Source organism: Pteropus medius, unplaced genomic scaffold (assembly GCF_902729225.1).
Source record: "Pteropus medius unplaced genomic scaffold, Ma_sr-lr_union100, whole genome shotgun sequence".
Lineage (NCBI taxonomy): Eukaryota > Metazoa > Chordata > Mammalia > Chiroptera > Pteropodidae > Pteropus > Pteropus medius.
Genome location: NW_024340692.1, coordinates 21,887,439 through 21,912,080, shown reverse-complemented (window position 1 = coordinate 21,912,080; position 24,642 = coordinate 21,887,439). Strand labels below are relative to the sequence as shown.

Genomic DNA, 24,642 nt, shown 5'->3' with positions numbered 1-24,642 from the left:
CCCTTCACTGGATCTCAGATGCTGAAATAAGAAGAGAGATGGAAAAGCCTTCCTATCTCAAGTTTTCTGAGGCACGACTTTGGCCAGTACCAGGTAGGACAATGAAGGATGTAAGCTTTTAAGATAAGAAATTAGCAGCTTTATTTATTTAATTTTTACCTTAATTTTTTTTTAATTTTATTTTTAGTTTTCAATTGCAGTTGACATACAATATTATATTAGTTTCAGGTATACAACATAGTGATTAAACATTTATATAACTTACAAATTGATCACCCCAATAAGTCTAATACCTACCTGACACCATACACAGTTATTACAATATTATTGACTGTATTCCTTATTCTATATTTTATAAACTCATGGCTGTTTTATAACTGCCAGAGAAACTAATTTGGTTTTAAATGGAATTGGATTAATAACTGAAAGTGACAACATGACCTAGGGAAGGGAAAGTCAACATAGTACAGTTAGGATAGCAGTGATTAGAGAAAGTTTAAACTATTTCATATTTGTATCATCAAATTCATACTGCTCAAAAATAAGTTTTTTTTTACAGTAAACATCTTCTACATATATCTTGGTGTATATCTATGAATATCTGTGCTATGTACTTTTGTAATTGGAATAACTGGTCAAAGGCTATCTGCATTTAAAATTTTGATACTTACATATGCTGCCTACAAGAGACTCATTTTAGATTAAAAGAGACACACAGATTAAAAGTAAATGGATAGAAAAATTTATTTCATGATGGACCTAGAGGGTATTATGCTGAGTGGAGTAAGTCAGATAGAGAAAGACAAATGCCATATGATTGCATGTGTATGTGGAATCTAAAGAACAAAATAAAAAAATAAATAAAACAGAAACAAAATCAGAGATAAAGAGAACATTTTGAGGGCTACCAGATGGGAGGGAGGTTGAGGGATCAGTGAAAAAGGGCAGAGGGATTAAGAAGTACAAAGTGGTAGTTACAAAATAGTCATGGAGATATAAAGTATAGCATAAGGAATATAGCCAATAATATTGTAATAACTATGTATAATGTCAGAGGGGCACTAGATTTATTGGGGTGATCACTTTGTGAGTTATATAGATGTGTAATCACTATGTTGTATACCTGAAACTAATATAATATTATATACCAACTATAACTAAAGAGTAAAAAAAAATTATTAAAAAATAAAATGAAATTTTGATAAATACAACTCCAAACTATCTTCAACTTATACTCTTTATACTCACAATCATATATGGGGGTACCACTTGCACAAAATATTAAAGCTTCACAACTTTTTAAAATACATCCAACTTTGAGAAATGAAATTTTGTTCAAATAGTTTTAATTTAGAGCAGGAGTCAGCAAACTAGGGCCTTAGATCAAATCCAGTCTGCTACCTATTTTTGTACCAGAAGTTTTATTGGAACAAAGCCAAGACCCTTCATTTACATATTGTTTATGGCTACTTTTGTACGGCAACAGAATACAGTAGTTGTGACACAGACTTTATGGCATATTTAGTATCTGACCATTTACAGAAAAGCTTTGCTGACCCCAGCTCTAGAGAAGTTAGACTAGAGTCCTCTACCACTTCCTGTGGGTCAGCAGATATAACTGCTTGAGCAGCAGTGGGAAGAGTAACTATAGGCTCCTGTGGTTCATATTTCTGGTGCCAGAGTGTCCATACTCTTGAACACCTCAGAGGAAGGAAATAAAACTAAGTCAGTGCAGCCATTGCATGGAACTGTGAGGAGAGGAACCCTTGTGAGTGTATTTCCTTGGACAAAAGAGTAAGGCATGGAGGCATCTGCAGACTGGTCTGCACAAAGGAGAAATCCCAGGTGGTGCCGAGATGCCGAAGTGGGAGTGGGCAGGATTGCAGAAGTCTGTGCAGAGACTCCCCTCACTTGGCCATCTTACAGAGACTGCTGCCCCTGGCATTGAGGACTTATCTCCAGTCCTGAAGACAGACCATAGTGCACTGCTCTTCCCCCTCCCTTCCTAACAACCTCATCTTTGCTCAGCCACGCCTACCCCAGCTTCTCCTGATATTGTCAGAGAACAGCTTTTATTGTTAGGGGAAAGGGCACAGTAAAATGTACACAGGGCAAGCTTTGCCTAGTTATGTTTAGAGTAATTACTTCCTTGTAATTTACTTCTGTAAGAGTCACCTAACATTTCTAAATTATGTTTTCACAAAAGCTTATTATCAAAACTAATTTGTTGGTAGAGAATTTTGATGATTAAGTTCCGATGTGTGGTGAGAATAAGGAGCATTTACCAGAAAAGTAGGGCACTCTCACATTTCTAAATAACGGTGATTGTTCAGCAGGTATTTATTCACCTCCACCACATGCCAGGCCCTGTGCTAAGCATTGGGAGTGCCTATCCTCCAGGCATCCCCCATTCATAACCAAGGATTTCATTATCTCCTGAAAAACAAATGGTTTAAATGGTACTTAGGCTTTCCTTCTATTCCTGCTCAGTGTTCCTCAAACTTTAATATTCATGACATTTACTGTAAAGAATTTTATATACAAAAGTATATATGCTTTAATTCAGGGAACAATTCAAAAACTTATCGAAGGATCATTTGTGCTAAAGTAATTTTTGCTACCTGTAGATTTTTAGAATCCAACCCTGGGTAAGGAGACTGACCACACTGTGTCCCTCTCCCCCAAGAACCTGAGAACAGATGACTGTGGTTTGCGGGTTTTTGCAAAATCCCTAGAGAATCTGGTATCCAGGTGAGGGCCCAGTACTTGTCTTCCTTTTGTTTGCTGTCATTTATTTTCCTTATTTTCACTGCCTCTTTATCTGCCTCAGCAGCTGGCTTCTAGGGGCCACAGCACTTCCGTTGTAGGGTGAGTGAGGCCCAGCTGCGTACTTAATTGTTACCCAAGGCCTCATTTTATAGGCTCAAACCAAGCTTTCTGTTGTGGGACCTAAACTCCCATCTTTTCCTTGGTATCAGCTCAATTAAGCTGCGCGTGAAACCCAGTCTTGCTTCCTAGTTCAGTAATTTGGTAAGCGCCCCAGAGCTCGCAGAGTACCATGCACTCTTACCTCAAATTGTGCAGACAATAATCCTGAAATGGCAATTCTCCAACCACTGGGCTTTCAATGACTAATTTATGTACTGAAAGGAAGGCAAGCATCTCATGAAAGATTTTGTTTGTTTGTTTTCTATCTCCATTTCTCGAAAAAGTAGCTTTATCATTTTGTTTCATTTTACTTGACTAGAAGAAAGCCAGGAGAATTTTAGAAGCTCTGACATAAAGGAAATTTCTATGTCATCATTTCCCCAAAATATATCAGCATAACTGTCTGGTATTTTTCTAAATAACAATTAATGTTTTAACCCACTATCTCATTTCTATGGAGCTATAATTTTTAGTTGCCAATCTTATAAGAACGATTATTCCCAAAAAGGGCTGCTCCCTGGCACTGGGTATACATGCCTGTCAGGGAATATTGCCATCTGGAAATGCCATCTCTGAGTGTGTACGTGCCAAGTCTTGGTTCACTGCTAATAGTTTCCTATTAAAAAGAACCTGATCTCAGGCAAGGCTAATCCTTCAACAACAATTAAATCCCTCCAGATTCAGAAATGCTGGAAGCATGTAAAATGTAGAATTGGTTTACTTTTGTACCTGGTCTAAGGCAAGGTGGTGCATTTAGTTATGTACAAAAGTGTGGCATTTGTGATCCTTCATGCTATGGTGTCAGGGCTGCCATACTACTACATGCTGGCTTACTTATTAAGAAATACCAGAAACACAAACTCTACTAATATACATGGCATCTAGTCTCAAATGTGCGAATTCCATTTATACCATCATTCCGCACCTAGTGGTATCAATGGTCAGTACGAGCTGCACAGGTTTAGTATGAATAGCCCTGGCTCATAGAAGAGCACTGTTCTTTTTTCCAGCTTCCTCGGTTGAATTGAACCCTTAGCTAATTCAGACCACTCTTTTTTTCTGATTTCTGAATTTAAGGCTATTTATTTTCCTCTAGAAATTTCTCTAGCTACTTCCACAAGCTTTGATACATAGGGCTCTATAAGTATGCTTTTCAGTTTCCAAACTTTTTGTGACTGATTTCTAGATGTATGGCCCTGAAGTCCAAGAATATGCTACATGTAATCTTGACTTTTGGTATTTTATGAGATATTCTATATAGTTAATTTGTGTGAGTTTGAAAAAATTTTGTATTTTTATTGAGTGCAGATCTATCCATTAGATTGAACTATATTATTACATTGTTTGGATCTTCTATATTCTTATGCAATTTTTTCAGATTGATTTATAAATTCTTGAGAAGTATAATTAAATTTGCCCCATGGAATTAATTTCTCCTTATAATTTATCTTCAATTTTTGTTTTATTTATTTTTAGGATATGCTGGATTATTACATCTTCTCAATTATTCTTTTTATCATGAAATGCTGTTCTTAAGCCTTAATAATGCTTTTCTGCCTAACGTCTATTTTGTTTGACATTAATATTGTTGACACTTGCTTTCCTGAGGTTAGTATTTTTCTGACATATCTTTTTATATCACTTTATTGTCAATATTTCCACATGATTATTTTTTGTATGTTTATTTTGGTGTGAGCTCATTTTTCTAAGGGTTTTTCCTTTCTCCTAAGTAGATTTCCAGTGAATTCTAGATTGTAAAAGTAGCACTACCAAGTGGTTTCACATTTGAATCTTCTGGAACCCTAGGGCTCCAGATCATCGATGGTCCTAGATGAATTTTAATTTTAACTTCTCGACTTGAGTTTCCTGCATCATTCAGGTGAAATAAATTAAGAAACACAATTAGTGTCTCTAATTCTCATAGGTTGCTTTTTATTTCCACCCAAGAATCCAGGCAGACTATGTTTTCCAAGGCCAGTGGATAGAGTTTGTTCTCATCCCCTTTTCATTAAGGAAGCAGTTCTTTAAAATTCAAAGCCTTATTTAGAAAGTTCATGTCTAGACTTTTCTTCTAGTACCTAGAATCATTTCTCTTTTGGGGCCTGAAGGCCTAAATTCATTCCAAAAATCCTGTGTGCTTCCTTCTACTCGGCTTTCTAGAATAAGTCTTCATTTCTGGCACTTGGGGATTTTTCCTGGTTTCTTTCAAATTTGAAAATGTATTAAATTATTTCCGAGATATTCTATCTTGTATAGCATTTCTTTGTATTTATAATGGTACATGGCATTATATCTTACCAGACACTTTTTAATCTCTCTCTCTCTCTCTCTTTTTTTTTTAACAAAAAGGGAAAGTCTCAGAGAGCCCTGAAGGGGGTTCTGCCTTGAATATGATAACATTGTTTTATTTTTATTAGATTTAATTTATATGACTTTTTTTTAGGTGAGTGATTCTAAGTTTCCATATATACTAGTGATATAATACTTTCTTTCAAAATAAGTTTACTTAACTCAAACAAGTTTATTTAAAGAAAAATATTAAACAAATTTGTAAGTGCCAAATGGCTATGCAAAAACCATTAAGATGATATGTTAATACTCAAGTTTATGGAATAATTGAAAGCATTTGATGCCTTTGCTAGCTTTTGTTCCCATTTTTAAAGATGTTCTTTTATGCTTTTCAGACAAGAAAATGTGTACCATTAACATGAGCCTGGGTTGAAAATATGGGAAATGGGTTATCTAAATTAGGGCACAGTGTGAGTCAGATAGTCCCTTCAAAACATACAATAAAGGCCAGCCTTGCTAGTCAGAATGGGCTAGGTTAGGATGTGGTAACAGAGAATCCTAACATCTCAGAGCAAAACGAAACAAAAATTTCTTTTTTGTTCACATATCCAATGGGCTTTAATTGGGACCTCTGTCCTCACAGTAACTCTGCCACAGCCTGCTAGAGCCCTTCCACACCAAGGCTGGAAAGAGCACATGGCACTTCCTCTTAATTCTTCTGACCGGAAGTGACACCTGCTACTCCTCCTCTCATTTAATTTGTCAAAGCAACTCATGTGACTGCCCTAAGTACAATTTTACCATGTGCCCCAAAGGCCGAGATCCAGAAATATCTGATGAAGTAAGTATTTGGTTTATAATGATTATAAACTATCCAGCAAACAGTTTTGGATCCATCCTCTAGATGGAGATGTGGAGCTGAGCATCTGTTTCGTAGGTCAGCCATAGTAGAGTCAAACTTGTGTTTACAACTTCCTCAGCCTCTTTGGTAGCTCTATTCTGTACACGGAAAACCCCAAATTAAGTAGTTGGTATGGCTAGATAAGGTAAAATACTTCCCTTCATGCTGGAATGATTTGTTACCTAACAAGTCTCAAGAAGCTTCCATTACCAATTGTAAATCTCCATCCTGCACAGTCACCAAGTACTCTGTTTTGCCCACTTCATTCTACAGAGATTTATGGACCTAAAGTATAAACGTGGTTGAAGTATTTACAATCAGTGCAACTGGGTTTCTCCCAGGTATGCCTCTGGGCTTTTCTAGTTCAGCTTCCCTCTCTGTTCCTGGGATTTCCTAATATATCCCCATGGTCTTCTGCAATATCCATGGGTTTGTGAGAGTGCCTCTCCTCTGATCACAGCCTTCAGCTTTTCCCTTCCCCCATGCATACCACCATTGGCTTTCTAGCACCTTCTTGACAAGGTCCCTTCTCTGTGTTGCAAAGGAGTGTGGAGAGACAAAGGCTGTATTCACTAATGTCAGTGAGTTCAAGGGCACTTACAGGCCCTATGGAGACTTGCGCAGTCCTGGAGTTCACCCTTACCCAAATTATAGTAACCTCAATTATGTTTTGTCCAACCATGACACATACTTCAATTAAATCACTGATCCTGATAGTATGTTAAAAATGAGGAAATGTAATACCTCAAACTTAATGCTTTACAAATTACAGAGTGCTTTTGTATGTATTATATTTATTTTCCATGGTCATTGTGATATTAGGTATTTATTATCTCTATTTAAAATCGCAAAGGTGCTCAGTCAGTTTTCTTAGAGTTAATCATCTTGACAGTACTAGCAGTGGAACTATGACCCAGAACTATACCCTCATATCTAGGACTCTTTCACTTATTCCATGATGTTGCCCATAACTCACAAACATTAACAAAATCTACAAAACTTTAAGACCGATACTATCTGTCTATTTAAAAACCCTCTATTTTTACTTTGGATTAAAGGCCAGTACCTTTATGTGCTCTGTCAGGCTGGTAGTGATACAATGATATCTTTTTATTTATTTATTTTTTCAGATTGACTTATAGGCAGAGGACTAGCGAAAATATTGTAATGTGCATTTAGGGTATTTCAAGCTCGATAATTCAATCCACATATCTATCATGTAGTTATTTTTACCAGGTGCTGAAGACATAATAGCAAAGAAGATGGACATGGTTCCTGTCCTCATGAAGTTTCACAGCTAATGGAAAAAGCCGTTATAATAGATAGCAAAAAGAACTGCAATAGTAATAGAAAACGTTCTTATCTTTCAGTGTTATCCCATATAAGAGTTTTTAAGGCATTGCATAGTCTCACCCTTTTATTGGTGAGGAAACTGAATAACCGGCGATAGAACACAAATAAGTGATAGCACTAAGATTTTAGTCCAGCTGCTCTTAGCAGCATTTTGACACTTTACAGGTTACTACAGGTTTGATGTCAAAGAGAATACACACAGATAACTTCAGGAAACTGAGAGATAACTTTCCTTTTTGAGGAAATTGGGAAACTGCAGCAGCATGAGAAACCTGGGCATCAGGTCCCAAGATGCAGAGCTGGAGCCTAGCACAGGCCTTCTCTTTACTCACCTCTCCTGTCGCTTTTACTGGGCAATTTGGTTTGCTGCCAGTCAGTATGCTGTGTCTCTGTTTGGCACAGTTTATCCTGTTTCTGCCAATACATTATTGCTTTTGACTTATACATCAACTTCTTGCTCACTGTTTTTCCTCTAGGGTGCAGAATTCATTTTAGAGGATATACAGGATAGAAGCCATAGCAAATGTATGGAGAAAGAATCTCTCTAAGGTTGTTTTTGAAGGGGTCTGTGGGGTTAGTGGGTAAGGAAACGGGCATTTACTTCTCTCAGGGGAGCAGCACTAAGTTATTGGTGTTAGTCATCATTATTTTAACCCCATCATCCCATCTCCACCACAAGAATGAGGCTGGCCTATTTTTTTCCTCTATATCCTCAGCATGTAGTAGACGCTCAATACTTATTTGTTGAATAAATGAAGTAAGTACAGTTATTACTAGAAACATATATAATTTTGCTTTTATCATAGTGCATTATTGACAACAGGGGTTTAACTTGGATCCTGGAGAAATTGGTCATCCACGTAAGCAAACTCCAAATGTTTGGTAGGTCCAGACTGAAATGGAGAGAAGTCTCAATAAGAGAGAAAGTAAGGGACCAAATTTAGAACTTTAACACAAAAGTTTATCGTGTTTAAATTTAGATTAGTGCCGGACGTGTTTCCATAGTGTAGCAGCTAGCACGTCTGCTTTACACGCAGAAGGTCCTGGGTTTGCACCCCAGTGAAGTCACAGTCCATGGTCTATGGCCATGCCACCCTGAACAAGCCCGATGTCTGATCTTGGTTAGTACTTGGATGGGAGACCACTCAGGAAGACCAGGTGCTGTAGGCATAAATAATAATAATATAAATAAATAAATAAATAAATTAATTAATTAATTTAGATCAGTGCCTACATTGCAAGGATTCACTCTAGGTGAGTGAAATAATGTGGAAACCACCAAGAAGAAAAATGTATCATGATAAATGGGGATTTACTGAACGATGGATGGGAGATGAAAAATAAGTCAAGGGGAATTGACTGTGAATAGTGGTCAGCTTCCTACAAGAGTATATAGATTTGTCACTATTTTCTCCAGCATTTTCCTGTTCCCCTACACTTATCTTACCAAATAGGCTATCATAAATGGTCTTGGGATTGGCACTAATTAGAGAGGGGTGATGGTAACTCATGACCAGAACTGTCTTCACCAATGTGTAATTAACAATGAAGTTTTAGATTTTCAAAGAATTGAGGAAAATAACATTTGTTCGTACATTTTCAGGAATGTTAGTCAATTGCTCAGTCTTTCAAAACTCATTGAAGTAGGTAGTATATCCTTATTTTAAAAATGAAGAAGATGAGACTCTCTAAGTATGCTTTTCTCTGCCCACAGCAGTTTAAATTATATGCCCAAATTTACACAGAGGACGATATATACAAAATCAGATCTGTCTTTACTCTAAAGCACATATATTGCCTCTCTTGTTGAAAAAATATGTATTAAATGCCCCCTTAAGTATCTTTTATTAATTATTTACTTTCCCTGTTTCGGAGTCTTTGACTTGGGGTATGTTTACTTATGTGAGCTGGTAGGAGAAGTGACTTCTGCACACACAGAGTAAAGCTGGTGTCCATGGTTCTCATTCACACTGACTGCAGAGAGTCTTTATTCTAATTTGGGGCCACTTACAATGGATTCAGTATGCGTATTTGGTTTATGCCAAGTGAGTTAAAAATGTTATCCTGGAATCTCTGGGTGTCCTTTTCAAAGAAAATTAAACCCCATACAATGTTTTACACCCTTTGCTTTCTTTCAGACAACTGTCAGAGGATGTAGGAATGGATGTCCCCTTTGAGGAGGGAATGCTGAGCCCCAGTGCTGCAGACATGAGGCCTGGTGAGAGGAGCATTTGTTCAGTTCCTTCAGCGGTATTTTATATCCAAACGGTGTCCTTATTCAGTGAGAAATCCATTTCCTGTACATCCAACTTGTGATTTCAGTGATAAAAGTGAAGAGAAGAAAAAAAAAATGCGAGTAAGGTGTTAAGCTCAATTTGGCTAATTTCAGAGTTGACTTGAATATTGATGCTCACTGGTGTGGGCCACCTTTTAGACCCTGAGCCACGGCTTGATCAGCTAATGTTTTCAGTTCCAGTGACAATTGGCTACTGTGTAACAATACCGAATTCTAACTAATATCTAAGTTCACCCAATTTATACTTAAGTGTGAGAATGTTTAAAATTAGAAATGTGATATTAAAAAGAATCAGTATCCTGACTATTAAAAGAAAAGGGAAAAAACCCTACACCTTAAGGGTTTGCAATCCAAGACACATACCACAGGGAGTTTTAAGATTTCTGTTACAATCTGTATGACTCTCACTTTACACTAACGTCGCTCCTTTGCACTGTGCCAGCATCAGGATCATACCAAGATCCTGAGCCCTTGCATGGAGTAGGAAGAAGGGGGTCAATTAATTTTTTTTCTGCTCAAGTATTTAAAGTGCATTCTTCAAAATACTAGTCATGTGACATAATTATTTTTAAATGTTCTATAGCCAAGTAAGCATGGTGACCACAGTATGTCTACTCCACTCTTTGAGGTTCACAATGCACTTTGAATAGTAAAGGCACTAAAGCCTATGGTTATCCTGTATGGTAGCAATTAGCCATATGTGACTATTTAAATTAATTAAAATTTAAAATAAATTTGAAAAGTTTAATTCTTTAGTTGCACTAGCTTCATTTCAAGTGATCAACATTTCTATCATTACAAAAAATGATTTGAGGTAAGATTTCTTTGAGAATTCCTATACTATAAAAGTCTACTGTTTTTCAAACTTATTGGTCAATAGAACCTTTTTTCATATAATACATACAAACATTACATGGAAAGCAGTTTGGGTGATGTTCTACACTGAAAAGAAAAATCTTAGTGACAAAGAAACAGTGTCATGTCCCTTGGGACAAGACCAGAGTTAGAATTCCAGAACTGAGAGTTATACCAAATGGCCTCCAAAATAATTTGTGATGGGGCCTCCTGGAATTTCTACTTTTAGGCTGTTTCTCTACCATTGTTTAGTTGGAATCAACTTGGTTAAAAATGACTTCTCTAGCTCTGCTTCTCTTAAGTGAAAGTCATAGTAGTGGTAGATGTGTATTACAATGACGGGGTAGGAGCTACTTAACATAAAACTGTCACTTACAGTATGAGAACCAACGTCAAACAATACCAGCATAAGAAATCACAAATACTTGATTGGACAATGTAATCTGGGAGTGTACCTCGATTTTATTAAAACAAACAAAAAAAGAATGTCAGCCAAAGAAAGGTCACTGCACATCATACACAGAGTTGTCAGAAACTGAAGAAAAATATTTGAGGAGCATATGTCAATAGAACAGGTAAAATTCTTACCCTCCATTCCACAGAAGTAAAGGCTACAGGAACCATTATAACATATGTGTAAGCTTAACTAAGTTATTCTTATGTGATATGCACCATAAAAATTCAATATTATATCAATTTCAAGTCCTCAAAACTGAACAGGGCAGTTCTATAAACTAGTTGTCTGCACATTTAACAATGACTCCCACTTGTAATTTCTATGCAGCCAAGGCCAAAGGAGCTGGGGCAAGCCCATCTGCTGGGCAAGAAGAGGATCCAAATCCCATCTAAGGGTTTTTTTTTTAGCAGGTCTGCCTTTGCTGAAAGGGCCTTACAAATGTTATTCCACTAGAGCCCATACCCACTCCTGGCAGCCATGTATATGTTCTAATACTTGATTTTGTTATTTTTCATCTTCTTTAGAACCTCCTAATTCTCTGGACCTTAATGGCGCTCACCCTCAGAGAATCAAGCTCACAGCCCCAAATATCAATCTTTCTCTGGACCAAAGTGAAGGGTCTATTCTCTCTGATGATAACCTGGACAGTCCAGATGAAATTGACATCAATGTGGATGAACTCGATACCCCTGATGAAGCAGATTCTTTTGAGTATACTGGGCATGGTAAGTTGCCGAGTTGGCAAAGCCAAAGTTATGTGAAAAGTGAAAGATTATCTAAGTGGCATTAATAACGAACCTCTCATTTTGTTGCTAGTAGTTCTTTTTGTGGTTTCTAGAAGTTTCTGTTTGTATCTCAGCCCATAGGTAGCCATGATTGACAGTTTAGAGCTTAACAGAACAGGTGTGATTCACAGAGATCACACATAGCCATTGCTCTTTATTTAAACCCCTACTCTATAACAGGCCTTGTGCTAGCTGCTGGGGTTGACAGATAGCTGTTACATGCTGTGTTTAAGAAAACTGAGGCTGGATTTGCAGAGAAAGAAAACTTAATCTGGAAGATTACATTTGAAGCAGAGAAATTAGAGTTTACCAATTTCTTTGCTCAATTTTCCACTATCTGGAATGTTCTCTCCCCCAGATCCTTACGTGGCTGTTTTCTTTTCTCTATTCAGATCTTATATTAGATGTCATCTCCTCAGCCAGACTTTCCTCGATCTCTATAATCAATTGTCCTCACCTTCCCCACCACCACCACCCAGTCATTTTCTATCCCTAGATTCATTTTATGTTCCATGTGTCACTAATTGAATCATATTGTTTAACGTTGTTTTTGTTTATTTGTTTGTTTTTGCGTGTTTGTCTTTCTCTTCCCACTAGAATGTCTGCTCCATGAGGGCAGGGACTTGATTATGCTTGTTGTTATATTGCTGATAAAGTAGGAGGGAAGGATGGAGTAGGATATGGTGGGAGAAAAATAAAAAAGGAGAAAATTCAAAGTTGCTAGGTCAGATACTCCCAATATGAATATCAGTCTCATTTTAGTTCTTTCTCTTGCTCAATGAAATTGGGTTTGTTAAGAAATATGTACAAATACAAAGCATTTACTTTGTTAAAAAATGGCATCATGTAGTTTCTGTTTTATATGGTGGTATTCTCTGACTTTATCACATTTGAAATTGAAAGGGAGAGAATCCTGGCCACAGCTCTTGCTTTGATACACTGTAAACATTCTTCTTAAAATTAATGATTTTATTTTTTTCTTAAAAAATGTTTAAAAATCTTTCGAATCACTTAAAAAGAAATACCAGCATTAAATGATGCTCTGACGTTTAGAGTCATGCTAATTCCAGCATGTCATTCATAGAACATAATTAGGAAATTCATCAACAGTGAATTAATTCAACCAATGGTTATTGAGCCACCAGGGCTATAGCATAATCAGGACAGATTGGGACCCTGCCTTCACAAAGCGTATAGCTTTATTTCCTCAAACTAAAAAAAAAAAAAAAAAAATGGAGAGACTACACTACTCGTTCTACAGTTTATTATGTTTTAAGGAGGGGTTTTATATTGCATTTTTGTCATGTTTTCAAATTTTTATAGCTATCTGGGTATTCGACCCTGTAGGTTAAAATACACAAATAAAAGGTGAAAGAAGATCTTGAATTCATATTCTTCTCTACCATCTCAGAGACTCTACTCCAGCTACTCCAAACATCCCGGCTGCCCCCAGTTGCCCCAGCCCTTTTTCTGCTAATATATTCTCACATGTAAGAATCATGCCTTGATTTACAATCCCGGAGAAGACAGCTGTGGCATGACCCTGCCGGTCTTTCCCTCTCCTCCCCCTGTACTTTGCCGTGGGGAGCTATATCACACCACATCTGAACCTTTATTTTTATAAATAGTAAAACTGCCAAGCAAAGTGGTAGTGGCTGAGCAAACTGGTAATTAAAGCTACCACTTGCTGACACAGTTCTTTTTATTTAGTCAATACAGTTATGTTGAAAGAACCAGTTTAACAGCCACGACCCTACGTTTAGGTCTTAAATTCAAAGGACAAAGTATTAATGTACATTGAATTTGAAAGTCCACTCTGATTTTCAGATGAAAGGTATAAGTTTAGACACTGTTTTAAACAAACATTAAGCATTGAAAACACAAAGTACATCTGAATAGCTATATTTTATAAACACGTGGACATGGATAACTGACCATATAACAGGGATAGAATACATTGTGTTCCCAAAGAATGAAATAAATGCTTGCAAGCAGCCTGCTATTTGGATTTCTTGTATGACTGTTTTGAACTAGGCATACACATTCTAAAACAATTTGGTCAGTAATTTATTTTATTTAATGAACACTTTCATAGTGCTTACTATGTGCCAGGATTCATGCTAGGTGCTTTATAAATATTGACTATTTCCATCCTCAGGTCAACTCTATGAATAGGTATTATTTTCTCCCATTTTAAGATGAGAACACTGAGGTACAGAGAGGTTAAGTAATTTACCTAAGGTTATATAGCTAGTAAATGTCAGAACCGGGCACTCAAACCCTGAGTTGTTGTCCTTGACTCCTGGGCCATGCCGCTTCTCCATGAATACACTGACAATGAATAGGAGAGGGTCTTTCATTGGATTAGACTAACATACCTGAAGCTAAGGATGAGAGCCTCCATGCCCCTCACATTTACACATCTTTTTATCCAGCCATTTACATGACTTGAGGGCTTTTAATTTACCAAGTGCTTTTTCCTCATTTGCCTGTTTCAGGCAGCAGCTGATGACCGAACATTACTGTCAGGTTTTTGCCCACAATGTGATTTTGCTTATGAAAAAATTTTGAATTTCGCTATCAAAAGATGTTAAATTGGTCTTTACTTACAAGCAATTTTCTTTAACAATGGTGTCCAAATAGTTGGAAAATATTCAAAGTACCAATATAATTAAGGCTTGCTTTCCTTTGATATCTACAGGTGCCAAATATATCAGAAATATATAGATAGTGAAGGACTTAGGAGATCAATCTTTCTATAAGAGAGATCTGAGCTTTTTAAAAAAAGTTTTAAGATTAGAAACTTAAATATATCCTAAGGTCAGAAAAGATGATGACCTATTTTTGTTTTCCAAACGAACAGCAAAGTTACTTTTACCATAATTCAGATCTCAACAAAGGAATTTCATAAGAGAAATGAAAAAATGATAAAGAGTTTTAGCCTGAATATTTCTGATAAGAATGTTATAAGAAATACTCCTGCGTCCTTATATTTTTTCTTCCTAAGTGATGTTCGGTGACCTCATTTAAGCTATCTTTTCTAAAACTAACCCCTAAATGACAGATTGTTTTCTCTGTGAATAAGGTACCCCAACATTTTTCCCGATAATCAGAAAGTCACTTCATTTAACTTTCCTATCCACAGTCTTCCACTGTTTTCACAGCCTGCAGAGAACCAGCTTATAAAATCAATTCCGTGTTTTAACTCTGAATATAAATCTAATCGAGTGTTAAGTTTACTTCATTATTTTACCTACAAATAATCTTATACCAGAGTGCCTTCTGAAAGGATGATTTTTTTTTTTTTTGTACTTTTTGTTCTCCCTAACAACATTGTTCTTTGAAAGGAACCTGGCCAAATGAAAACACACACACAGTGTTTTTTTTTTCTCTTGCATTTTCCTCCCTGTTTCTTTGTACTTTTGGATGCCGAATTTTTACATCCAGATTTATTGCCTGCCCATTCTTTGTCACCAAAAAACTTTAAAGACTTCTTAACTGTATACAGAGTGTCTTTCCTCTAATAAGAAAAAATTTAACTATTTCATCTACTAAGATTATTTACATTGTCAGTGCAAGAGCACAATATAAAAAGCTAGTCTCTTTTCATAGGTATAGGTCCCCTACTGGAAGGCCACAGCTGATGTCATCGCTAGTTAGTCCCTAATGACACCAACAGTGGCTTCTCCACCGTGATCTGTATAACACAGGACATTCAAGAGCTCATGTACTATATCATTTCACAAGAGAAATGTTCAAGATGACTTCTCCCCTGCATACCCAAACTTAATTGACTTCAACAGTCACCAGGGAGAAAAATTTATTTAAAAAAGTAGACAAAGAAAATCAAGCATTTCTTAGTGAAGAAGGCATGAGACCAAAAATTAAAACTGGAGGGCCTGGAGATAGATTGTTAAATGAGACCTGAAAATTTTCAAAATAGTGATAAAATGATGGCTGGAAGATAGATAGTAATTTATAGTTATAGAAGAATTATTAAGATTGGGAAGATTTGCTAATTCAAGGAAGTAAAATAAAGCTATCTTTACTTCTTACTAGCTTATATTATTTACTGCTAGAAATGAACACCTTAAGAGAATTACTATACCCTTAGCCCTTAAATAATTTCTTTTACCCATTTATGCCAGTCGGAGAAGGAGCCCTAGCAACTGGCAAGCTCTCACCCTCTGAAACATTAGCAATAGCATTTTATAAAAAGGTCCAGCCTCAAACTTTTAGAATAAAATGAGTAATAATGCTGTTTTTTCAAAATAAACTGTAGGAAAATGTTTGTGCATGTGTGCATACATACATACTTTTAAGGTAGAGGTGTCTTTTCTTACTATGATATAATAATCAAAACATTATGATAAAAATCAACAGAGTCATCTATGTAAAATATTATATTTCTATTTGAAAAAATTATGAATTCAAAAGGTAAACATAAGGCAGTAAAACAATCGTAATACATGACAAAGTTCTATCCAAAGAACTCCAACAAATCAATAAGGACAACAAGGACTTAACAGGATGCCTCCTGTTAGGAAGAGAAATATAAATAGCCAATAAACACTTAAAAATTCATACCTGCTTTAGTAATTAAAGAAATGCAAATTAAAACAACAAAAAGTCAAGTTTTACCCTAAATTGTTATGGGTTAAAACCTTTAATAAACTTCTATGTTTTTGACAGTATGAGAAAACAAGAACTCTCATATGTTTTGGTGTGATATATTCAAGGCAAAATATCCATAAAATGTCTTAAGTGCTTATACCCTCTGATCCAGTATTTCATTGCTAGAAATTTAGCTTTTGGCAATATACACACAAATGAGGTGAGATATCTGTACAAAGATATTTGTTGGAGCAAATTATAAGGAACAACAACAAAATGGAATAAAAATAAATTTCTATCACTATGGGATTGATAAACTAAAAGACATCAATAAAATGGAATACTGTAGGGCTATTTTTTAAATGAGCAGGGTTTATATTCATTGAGATGAAAAGAAGACTACTATATTATTAGGTAGGAACATATCACAGAACAGTATGCATAGCTGTAGCACGTGCAGAATATATGGAATAATCATACATTTGGAAAAAAATTATGTGTGTTCACATGCACATAGAATACACATCAAACAATAAGAGTGGTATTGGTGATTTTTGCTTTTTTCAGAACAATTTCTGTATTGCTTGCACTTTTACTAGTGTGTTTTACTTCTATAATTAGAAAATTATACTTTTATAATTTGAAAAAAGAATACAAAAGAATACAGTGTACAAAAGTTTTTTTTTTAATGAAGTAGCCTCATTAAAAGCATGCAGAAAACAAAACAAAACAATCCCATACAGATTACTGGGGCTAAGTTAGAGCAGGCCCCAAAGTCCCAAACCAGAAGAAGAAGGGTTGGTGGATGGTGAGTTCATCACAGGGGAGAGCATGTGTGTACAGGAGCATCGAAAGACAAACCCACATCAGAGTCTAGAGTTTTGAGGGCACAGAGACCAAATGGAAAACCGGGCTCCAGAAAGGAAGCTAAGATGAGTGTTCAAGGGCCCTAACCCTAGTAGGAAGAGAGAAGCAGGAAGGGATTCCGTAGGCAGATGGATAGATTTGCACAACTGATGCAATGCTTGATCTGAAGCTAAAGGTTGCTGCTTTCCATCCTTGATAAGCTGCTGAGTGCTGGTGGGAGCACAGAAGAAGCCAGAGTGAGGCAAGGCTCAGTAGGTGGTGGTAGCTGTTAGTGTTGGCAAAAAAAGCCTAGGATTGCTTCCCAACTGGACTTCAGTTTACTCTTCTAAGTCACAGGTAATTAGACATGTTTGAATGTCTTGCAGAATCTTCTGGAACATAAAGGCTTTGTTGTGGCTCCATTACAGATTACCTATATTTCCGGGAACTTGTCTGAGCTTTATTTATTCACTCACCTTCCCAATTTTTATTGAGTGCTCTGTGCAGGTTTCCAGGCTAAATGTGGAGTGGGTTGGTAGAGGTGAGTATTAAAGGTAATTCAGGCAGTTTCTTAGCCTAAGGATCTCACAGCCTCACAGTAAAATTCAAGGTACAATGCGATGTGATAGCTTAGGAAAGTAGAAAAGGTAAGGGTTTGACTATATTTGCTTACTAACTCTGTGACCTGATAACTACTTCAGAATTAGTTTTTGCATCTGCATCATATCTATTGCAAAACCTACTACAGTACCTAATACATGGTAGATACTTAATAAAGTATTGCTATTAATATTATTATCACCATCATCATCAAAGTCCCACCAAAAGAATACAAAGTACAATGTAAATCAAAGATCATTTTCCATGAGTGGAAAACTAAGAATGATACTATCTCACAAACTTCTTTTGAAAGTTATAAATGATATTTTCCTTCAAATTACATAAACATAAAAAGACTAACCATTATTAACTCTGGTACTTAAAGTAAAAATGGAAACAATTGCAGCTTATTAGTTTTTAAAAAATAGAACATGGTTTCATTTTCTGGATACACAAGAGCGGGTAGTAAATTTCTCCCCCAAGATGCTCAGTGGGCTTTTTTATTGCCTTATGCATCCACAAATAGGAGTCTTGAGAATTTTTGGCCTTTTCTAGTCTACAAAGTTCATTGTTTCTTGCTGACTGTAAAATCTTTCTATAACATCTTTTTAAAACTTTATAGGAAGTAATATCAAATTTATGTTGAGATGCATTCCCAGTAGGGAAGGGGGTTCAGCTCCTTTGTAAGAGTCTCAGAGCAGGGTCTAGGCTAGCGGTATCATCATGGTACTAAATTTCAGGCCTCCAAAAGACTCTGAGTACTCAGGATATGCCAGGAAATGTGTCCCAAGGAAAATAAGATTATCTGGGCCTGGTAAATAGCCTTTCACCCTATTAGAAAGGCTTGAGGTCTTCAACCTGTATGATCAAGGATTAATTGGTACCAACCCATTGGACCACTGCTGACACAAGACAGCTCTAGCCCTGCATCTGTTCCCACCCTCAGCTTGGCCTTAGCAATGGATTTGGTTGTTCAGTCAGTCAATAACAAGACTTTGCTGAGTGTCCTTTATGTGGTCAAGATGGCGTTAAGCTCTGCAGGACTTATACGAAACGGGGAGTTCCAGCAGGTTGACTGACTCTGCCAGGAGACAGCTAGTTGTTGAACTGCCTCAACTGTAAGGGTCTTGCTCCTTCAGCTCTGCTCTGTACTTCATTTCCAGAGGATCCCACAGCCAACAAAGATTCTGGCCAAGAATCAGAGTCTATTCCAGAATATACGGCAGAAGAGGAGCGGGAGGACAACCGGTTGTGGAGGACAGTGGTGATTGGAGAACAAGAGCAGCGGATTGACATGAAGGTCATCGAGCCCTACAGGAGAGTCATTTCTCACGGAGGTAGTCAAGCTCTGTGTGAACCTGGGAAGTGGGGAATGGGGTGGCCATATTTTTTATTAGGAAACAAAACTAGGGTTCCCTGCAGCGTGACATCCCAAAGACCCCATTGGGCAGCCGATGTTCAGGGGACTGTAGAGCTCAGTATATTATGTCATATGCAATTCAAGAAACATTGGAAAACCTACTATGCAAAAATAACTTTCCAATGTGAAAAATGCTTTTCACATCACATATCTGATAGCTATAACCTTCTGTGCAAACTTCTCGAAATCCATAGTTGTCCAATTTAATAATGCCTGTTCGGAATTCATTTAGGTCAGTTTAGGATTTAACTAGTTTTCGAGTATGTACCACCATAATCTATAGTAAGATCAGTACACTAGAGGTGCTTCTAGTTACAAAATGGTCTTTTGAATCTTCTTCAGAAGCTTTAGGAAACCTTTTGAGACTCAGCCTTGTCATTTTTTTCCCTACCTGAAATTGGCTTTTCTATAAAGTCCATTACATCCATGCCTGACAATAGACAGTTCCAGCCAAAGCCTCCACTTTCTTAGTGAGGGGTAATAGAGAAAGAAGTTGTGTTTTGCATTTCCAGTGCTTTCTTGGAGCTCCAGAGCCTTAGTCTGACTAATCTGGAATTCACAAAAAGTCAGATGAGTACAAGCAACACATTTAATGTTGTCAACTTCCAAAAGCATAAACAGCTTTTTTATTTTTCTGCTGCATGCACGCCTTTCCTGCAGTCCTGAGGCACTACCCTAACACTCAGCTGTTCCAGAAAAGTGTAAGCTGACAAGGCAATCACTGTTCTCTCCTTAACGAGGACAGGGAAATAAGTGTCTTGGCACAACATTAAACTTGTAGCTTTTGTTTTCTAACTAGTGGGAAAACATTTTGTTTTTTCAATCAAATTTCCCTCCACCAGCAGATTTTCCACTTTCCGTCCCATGCATTGCATGCTACCTGCACATAAGTATCCTACCACCCAGGGAGTCCAATCATGACAGTGAAGGAAAATGCCAATAGGTGTCCTTAGTCATGACCTCCTTTTTTCCTGCCTCACTATTTGACCTGAAATGGTACTACTGCCCTGTGACAGCTGCTGTGGGGCTGGGGCAGTTTCCTTTAAGAGAAATTTTTCCCATAGCCCTTCAGAATGAGAGCTGGCCTGATCTTGCCAAAAGAGGAAGGCTGGCTGTAGAGTCAACCCTTTTGTTATGATGAAAACACAACCTGAACATCATCCAGCTCTTTCCACAAGGTCACACCTCCCTTTTACCACCCACCAGATATTTTTGGTTTGTTTGGCTCTTGGTAATAAAAATAAAACAAAGGCTGACTTTGAAAGTAACCTTTGTGTTTATTCTAAAAAGTACAAAAAAAAAAATGTAGAACAGTGATAATCTATACATTTTTACACCTCAGGTCTTAAATTAAGTACCCCTTTGTTGTGAAGAAGGCAGGCTCACTGCCTCTCTGCAATCCTAAAGCTTACTCTTGTTGCTCCAGTGGACTCACCTGCTTGGTCTTTCCACCACAGGGAAATTAGATGGGCCGCAGGTGGGTGGGTCTGTTGCCTGAATCAGGAAAGAGTGATTATTATCAGCACACGAGGGGCAGAAAAAAGCAGAAAAAGCTCCCGCTTCTGCCTGTCACATTCCTTGTGAAAAGCGATCTGACACTTAAGGGATAACTTGGTTTGCTGTGTCTTCCATTCCTACCACCTAACTCCCTTTGGCATTTGCTCCTCTATGTTCTATGTTGTGAGCTTGATTTTTGTCTGTGTGACTGTCCCGACTGTTTGGAAGAGAGGGCCACCTTTCCTCTCCCCAGCTCTGCCACAGCCTCCTCTGGGTGCTGGCCTGCATGAGTGTGCCCCTGGCTGCACCTATCCGGAACATTAGTGAGATGCCACCTCTTCCTACACTCTTTTGTGCTCTGTAGGTAAAGATTATTCAAATGTTATTTCTGAATTTTCCAAAGCTTTGTCCTCTGTGTTGGGAGCTCACACCACTTTCTTAGACGTGAGTGATGATAAAGCAATCTTCCGTAGTTACCCATCTGCTGAGCTTGTTGTCCTGGCTTCTGATGAGCATTTAAAAAGCAGCACTCCATACTGGACATAGATCTTATTTTGATGTCTTGCATTTTGCTATAAGGAAGTTTTCCCATTCAGGCCAATAGGAAAGTACCAGCTGTACAGTGCAGCATAACTGCAAGATAGGTTTGGGAGTGATTAAAAGAGGTGCATAAATTAACTGAAAAATAGGGCCCTGCCAAGTGTTCATACCAGTGGGGAATATTGGTATGTGAAAGCAGTATTTAAACAAATAATTCAGTCTTTAGCTTTGGTGACCTTGATATGAGCTATTGTCAGTGGCCCTATACACCATACAGAAGAACAGAGTTCAGGACCCATCTTTGCCACTAATGTGTCTGTAAACTTGGTACATCACTTCACTTATCTGGGCCTCAGTTACTTCATCAGTTATAAGAGGGTGATCTCAAAACCAATGTTACCTCCTATGAGCCCATGAGCAATGTTCCTTCCATCTGCTTAAATAAAAAAGCAGAGAGGTCTGGGTGATTTGGATCAGTCAACAGTGTGGGGTCACTCTGAGGCCAGAACTGGCTTTTTTTGACCTTGAAGCAGAGAACACATTTGAATGCTCAAGGACAGTCACACCAAAGCATTGTAACAAGGAGTTTCCTTTCTTGTTTTTTTTTTTACTTCTCTCATTTTATTGTAGGAGATTCAGGTAACCTTCTCTGCAGTGTTGCTGGACAAATGATCCGGGAAAGAATGAGGAGAAGAGTTGCAGGCTGGTGTGTGTGTGTGTATGTTTTGGTTGCGACTGTGACATCTTTCCTTCTGTCTCCATTCCACTTGCTGGCCAGCAAACTTGTGTTACGTCCCTTTCATGCCTCTCTGTTCTGCCTCAGGTAAGGTTTGCACCACTGCTTGAGAGGGTCCCAGGAAGCACCACGTAAGATTGCTCATGCACTTCAGCACACATGCCTTGAATTCACCTCATGGTTATTGAGAAGTGAGTCTAATAAAATACATATTTTTAAAAACCAAACTTCAAACAGATCAGGAAACTTCACTTGAGTAAGCTGCATATTTAGAACAGAAATCATGTTAGCTGACCTCCTTGAGGGCATCTTCAAGAGACAAGAAGTGAATGATCTTACTCTTCTAGTTATTACACTCTGTCAGCAATTGCTATTTGAAATATCTTTAAAGCGTGACAATGATGCCACCAGCTCTGAATTTTTTACATCTTACACCTTACTTCTCCTCTTGTGTTCTTCCTCTTTTCTTCCCTTCCTACAGTTCTTCTGCCACAAAGTACAAAAAGCCATCTTCATTAGTAAATTTCAGTAATTTTTGTATAGAAAGACATTCCTGACTTAGTGGTCAGAAAGTGGTAAGTTGATCCTTAAGTATTTGTGTGGTTAAATGAACTCAAGTGAACACAATATTACAACATTCCAGGGATAGACGGCATTGACACAAAGAGCTGAATTGCTATTTAAGACATCTGAAATACTGTTTAAAAACCTCAGTCTTTCCTTTTTAAAACTTTTTTTAAAGAAATTCTTCAAAAATGGAAAAATAAAACTGAGCAGTCAGGATCTTGAAGCTATTCTGACACCCTGGAGCCAGACAGCTACATTTAGAAAGATGCTTTTGAAAAGATGCTTTCAAACTCATTTTTAAGTTGGATTCATTATGTCTGTTGTCTCAGTCTTTTTCATTGTGCTAAGTCTGAATTGCATATCTTTGTGGTGTAGTATTAGAGTAGTTAAGCCATGTTATCCTTTATGGATTTCCATTTAGTTATAAAGCTTCTTAAATGAAATTGTTCAGAAGAACAAATACTTCTTGTATTAAAATATATCTCCTTATGTCATTTTCCTTCATATAGCATTCTAAAAAGAAGTTGATAAATACCAACATATTGGAAAAGATGGAACTAAGGCAAAAAGTCTGGAGGGAAGCTACTGCAATCCTGTATCACAAACATGTGTTGCATCAGATGTATACTTAACATAGGTAGCATCTTCTAGGATATGTAGTATAAACACTGTATACAACAACCTCAAATTAGTAATACACAAAACCCCATAATTTGATATATTTTTAGTTGGTATCTCTTCCCCCACCTCGTTTGTAGTAGAGTCATACTTTCTCTTTGTCGAGAACATCTTATTAAACTGCTTTTCAAGAGTTAAGCCCATCCAAATCTATACCCAGCCCATATTTTACTGCCATGTCATCACTAGAGGGGTATGTAGAGTTCTGAAAGAATAAAATATACTGAGTTCTGAGATGGCTGGATCAGGCTTGAGGGTGTGTCCTGTCCTTCTACAAAAAGAACTTTCTACTTAATGATTCTGAAGTTCAGAACTATATTATATGACAAAAATTGCAAGTTTTAAAAAGGGACATAAAAAATGAAAATACGGTGCATTGCTTTTATTTTTAAGTCTGGAAGACACTTGAGATTCCATACACAGACCCGTGGGACCTGATCAACCACTGCCATGAACTTCCAAGAGGAGCTCTAAGGCGACATAGAACTTGATTAAAGGATAGGGCAGAGCTTTCGAAAGTGGGTGAAATGTCCTGAGATATCTCTATATTTTCCTTGACCCTTGGAGTTTCAATGACCACACTTGTCTGCATCTCCCACCTTCTATTTTCTTGCCACTACCTGCAAATAGTACTTCCACCCCCCTCTCCTCAAACCATGTAATCCGAAAGTAATTCTCAAGTTTTCCCAAAAGCATATATTTTCATAAAACTCAAAGAGGCAGGATTTAACCAGACCAACCCTTCTTGAGTTTGCCCATTTCTTTAAGAAACTAGGCTCTAAATTCCGTGCTTAGTTATTCTACACCTGGGCAGAATTTTCCATGTTTTCCTAGACTGCCTTTTGAATCTGGAGACCCCAGGAACACTACAGGCAAGCAAACCAATCCCCTATATCAAAATAAAGGTGTTTTACTTGTCTATTCACTAGTTATCTGGAGTGTGTGAGTCTGAGATTATACTGTAGTTCAGCAACTAAATTTCTCTTCAAACCAAAACTAAAAAGAGCTAATCAGAACCTCTTTCTTAGCCATCAAAGAAGTATTATATAAATTCGATATTGCAATATATGTTAGAAGCGCTTAAGTCAAAAAGTGTTGCTCCTGCATCCTTTGACAAGTTGAACAATTATACATCCTATTCACGGCTATGTACAACACATATATAATTGTCCATAATATATTGATACCCTATATATGCAAATATATTCACATTATATATTTAAAACTTTATATAACATATGTTAACCACTGAAAGATAATTACAAGCATATATACTTATA

At 37.2% G+C, this 24,642-nt stretch overlaps 1 protein-coding gene across 7 annotated transcripts in view; it reads left to right on the top strand.

The window, feature by feature from the left end:
* The window catches only part of PRUNE2 (prune homolog 2 with BCH domain), a 214,459-nt gene that overhangs the window by 170,002 nt on the left and 19,815 nt on the right, over positions 1-24,642 (top strand). For 5 of the 7 annotated variants that reach the window (XM_039844922.1, XM_039844775.1, XM_039844941.1 and 2 more), the window contains 4 exons: positions 9,610-9,689; positions 11,604-11,804; positions 19,088-19,261; positions 22,012-22,020. In XM_039844922.1, the coding sequence (XP_039700856.1) occupies positions 9,610-9,689; positions 11,604-11,804; positions 19,088-19,261; positions 22,012-22,020 (464 nt within the window). The remainder of the gene's footprint in view (positions 1-9,609; positions 9,690-11,603; positions 11,805-19,087; positions 19,262-22,011; positions 22,021-24,642) is intronic. The other 2 variants (XM_039844865.1, XM_039845006.1) reach the window with 1 other exon arrangement.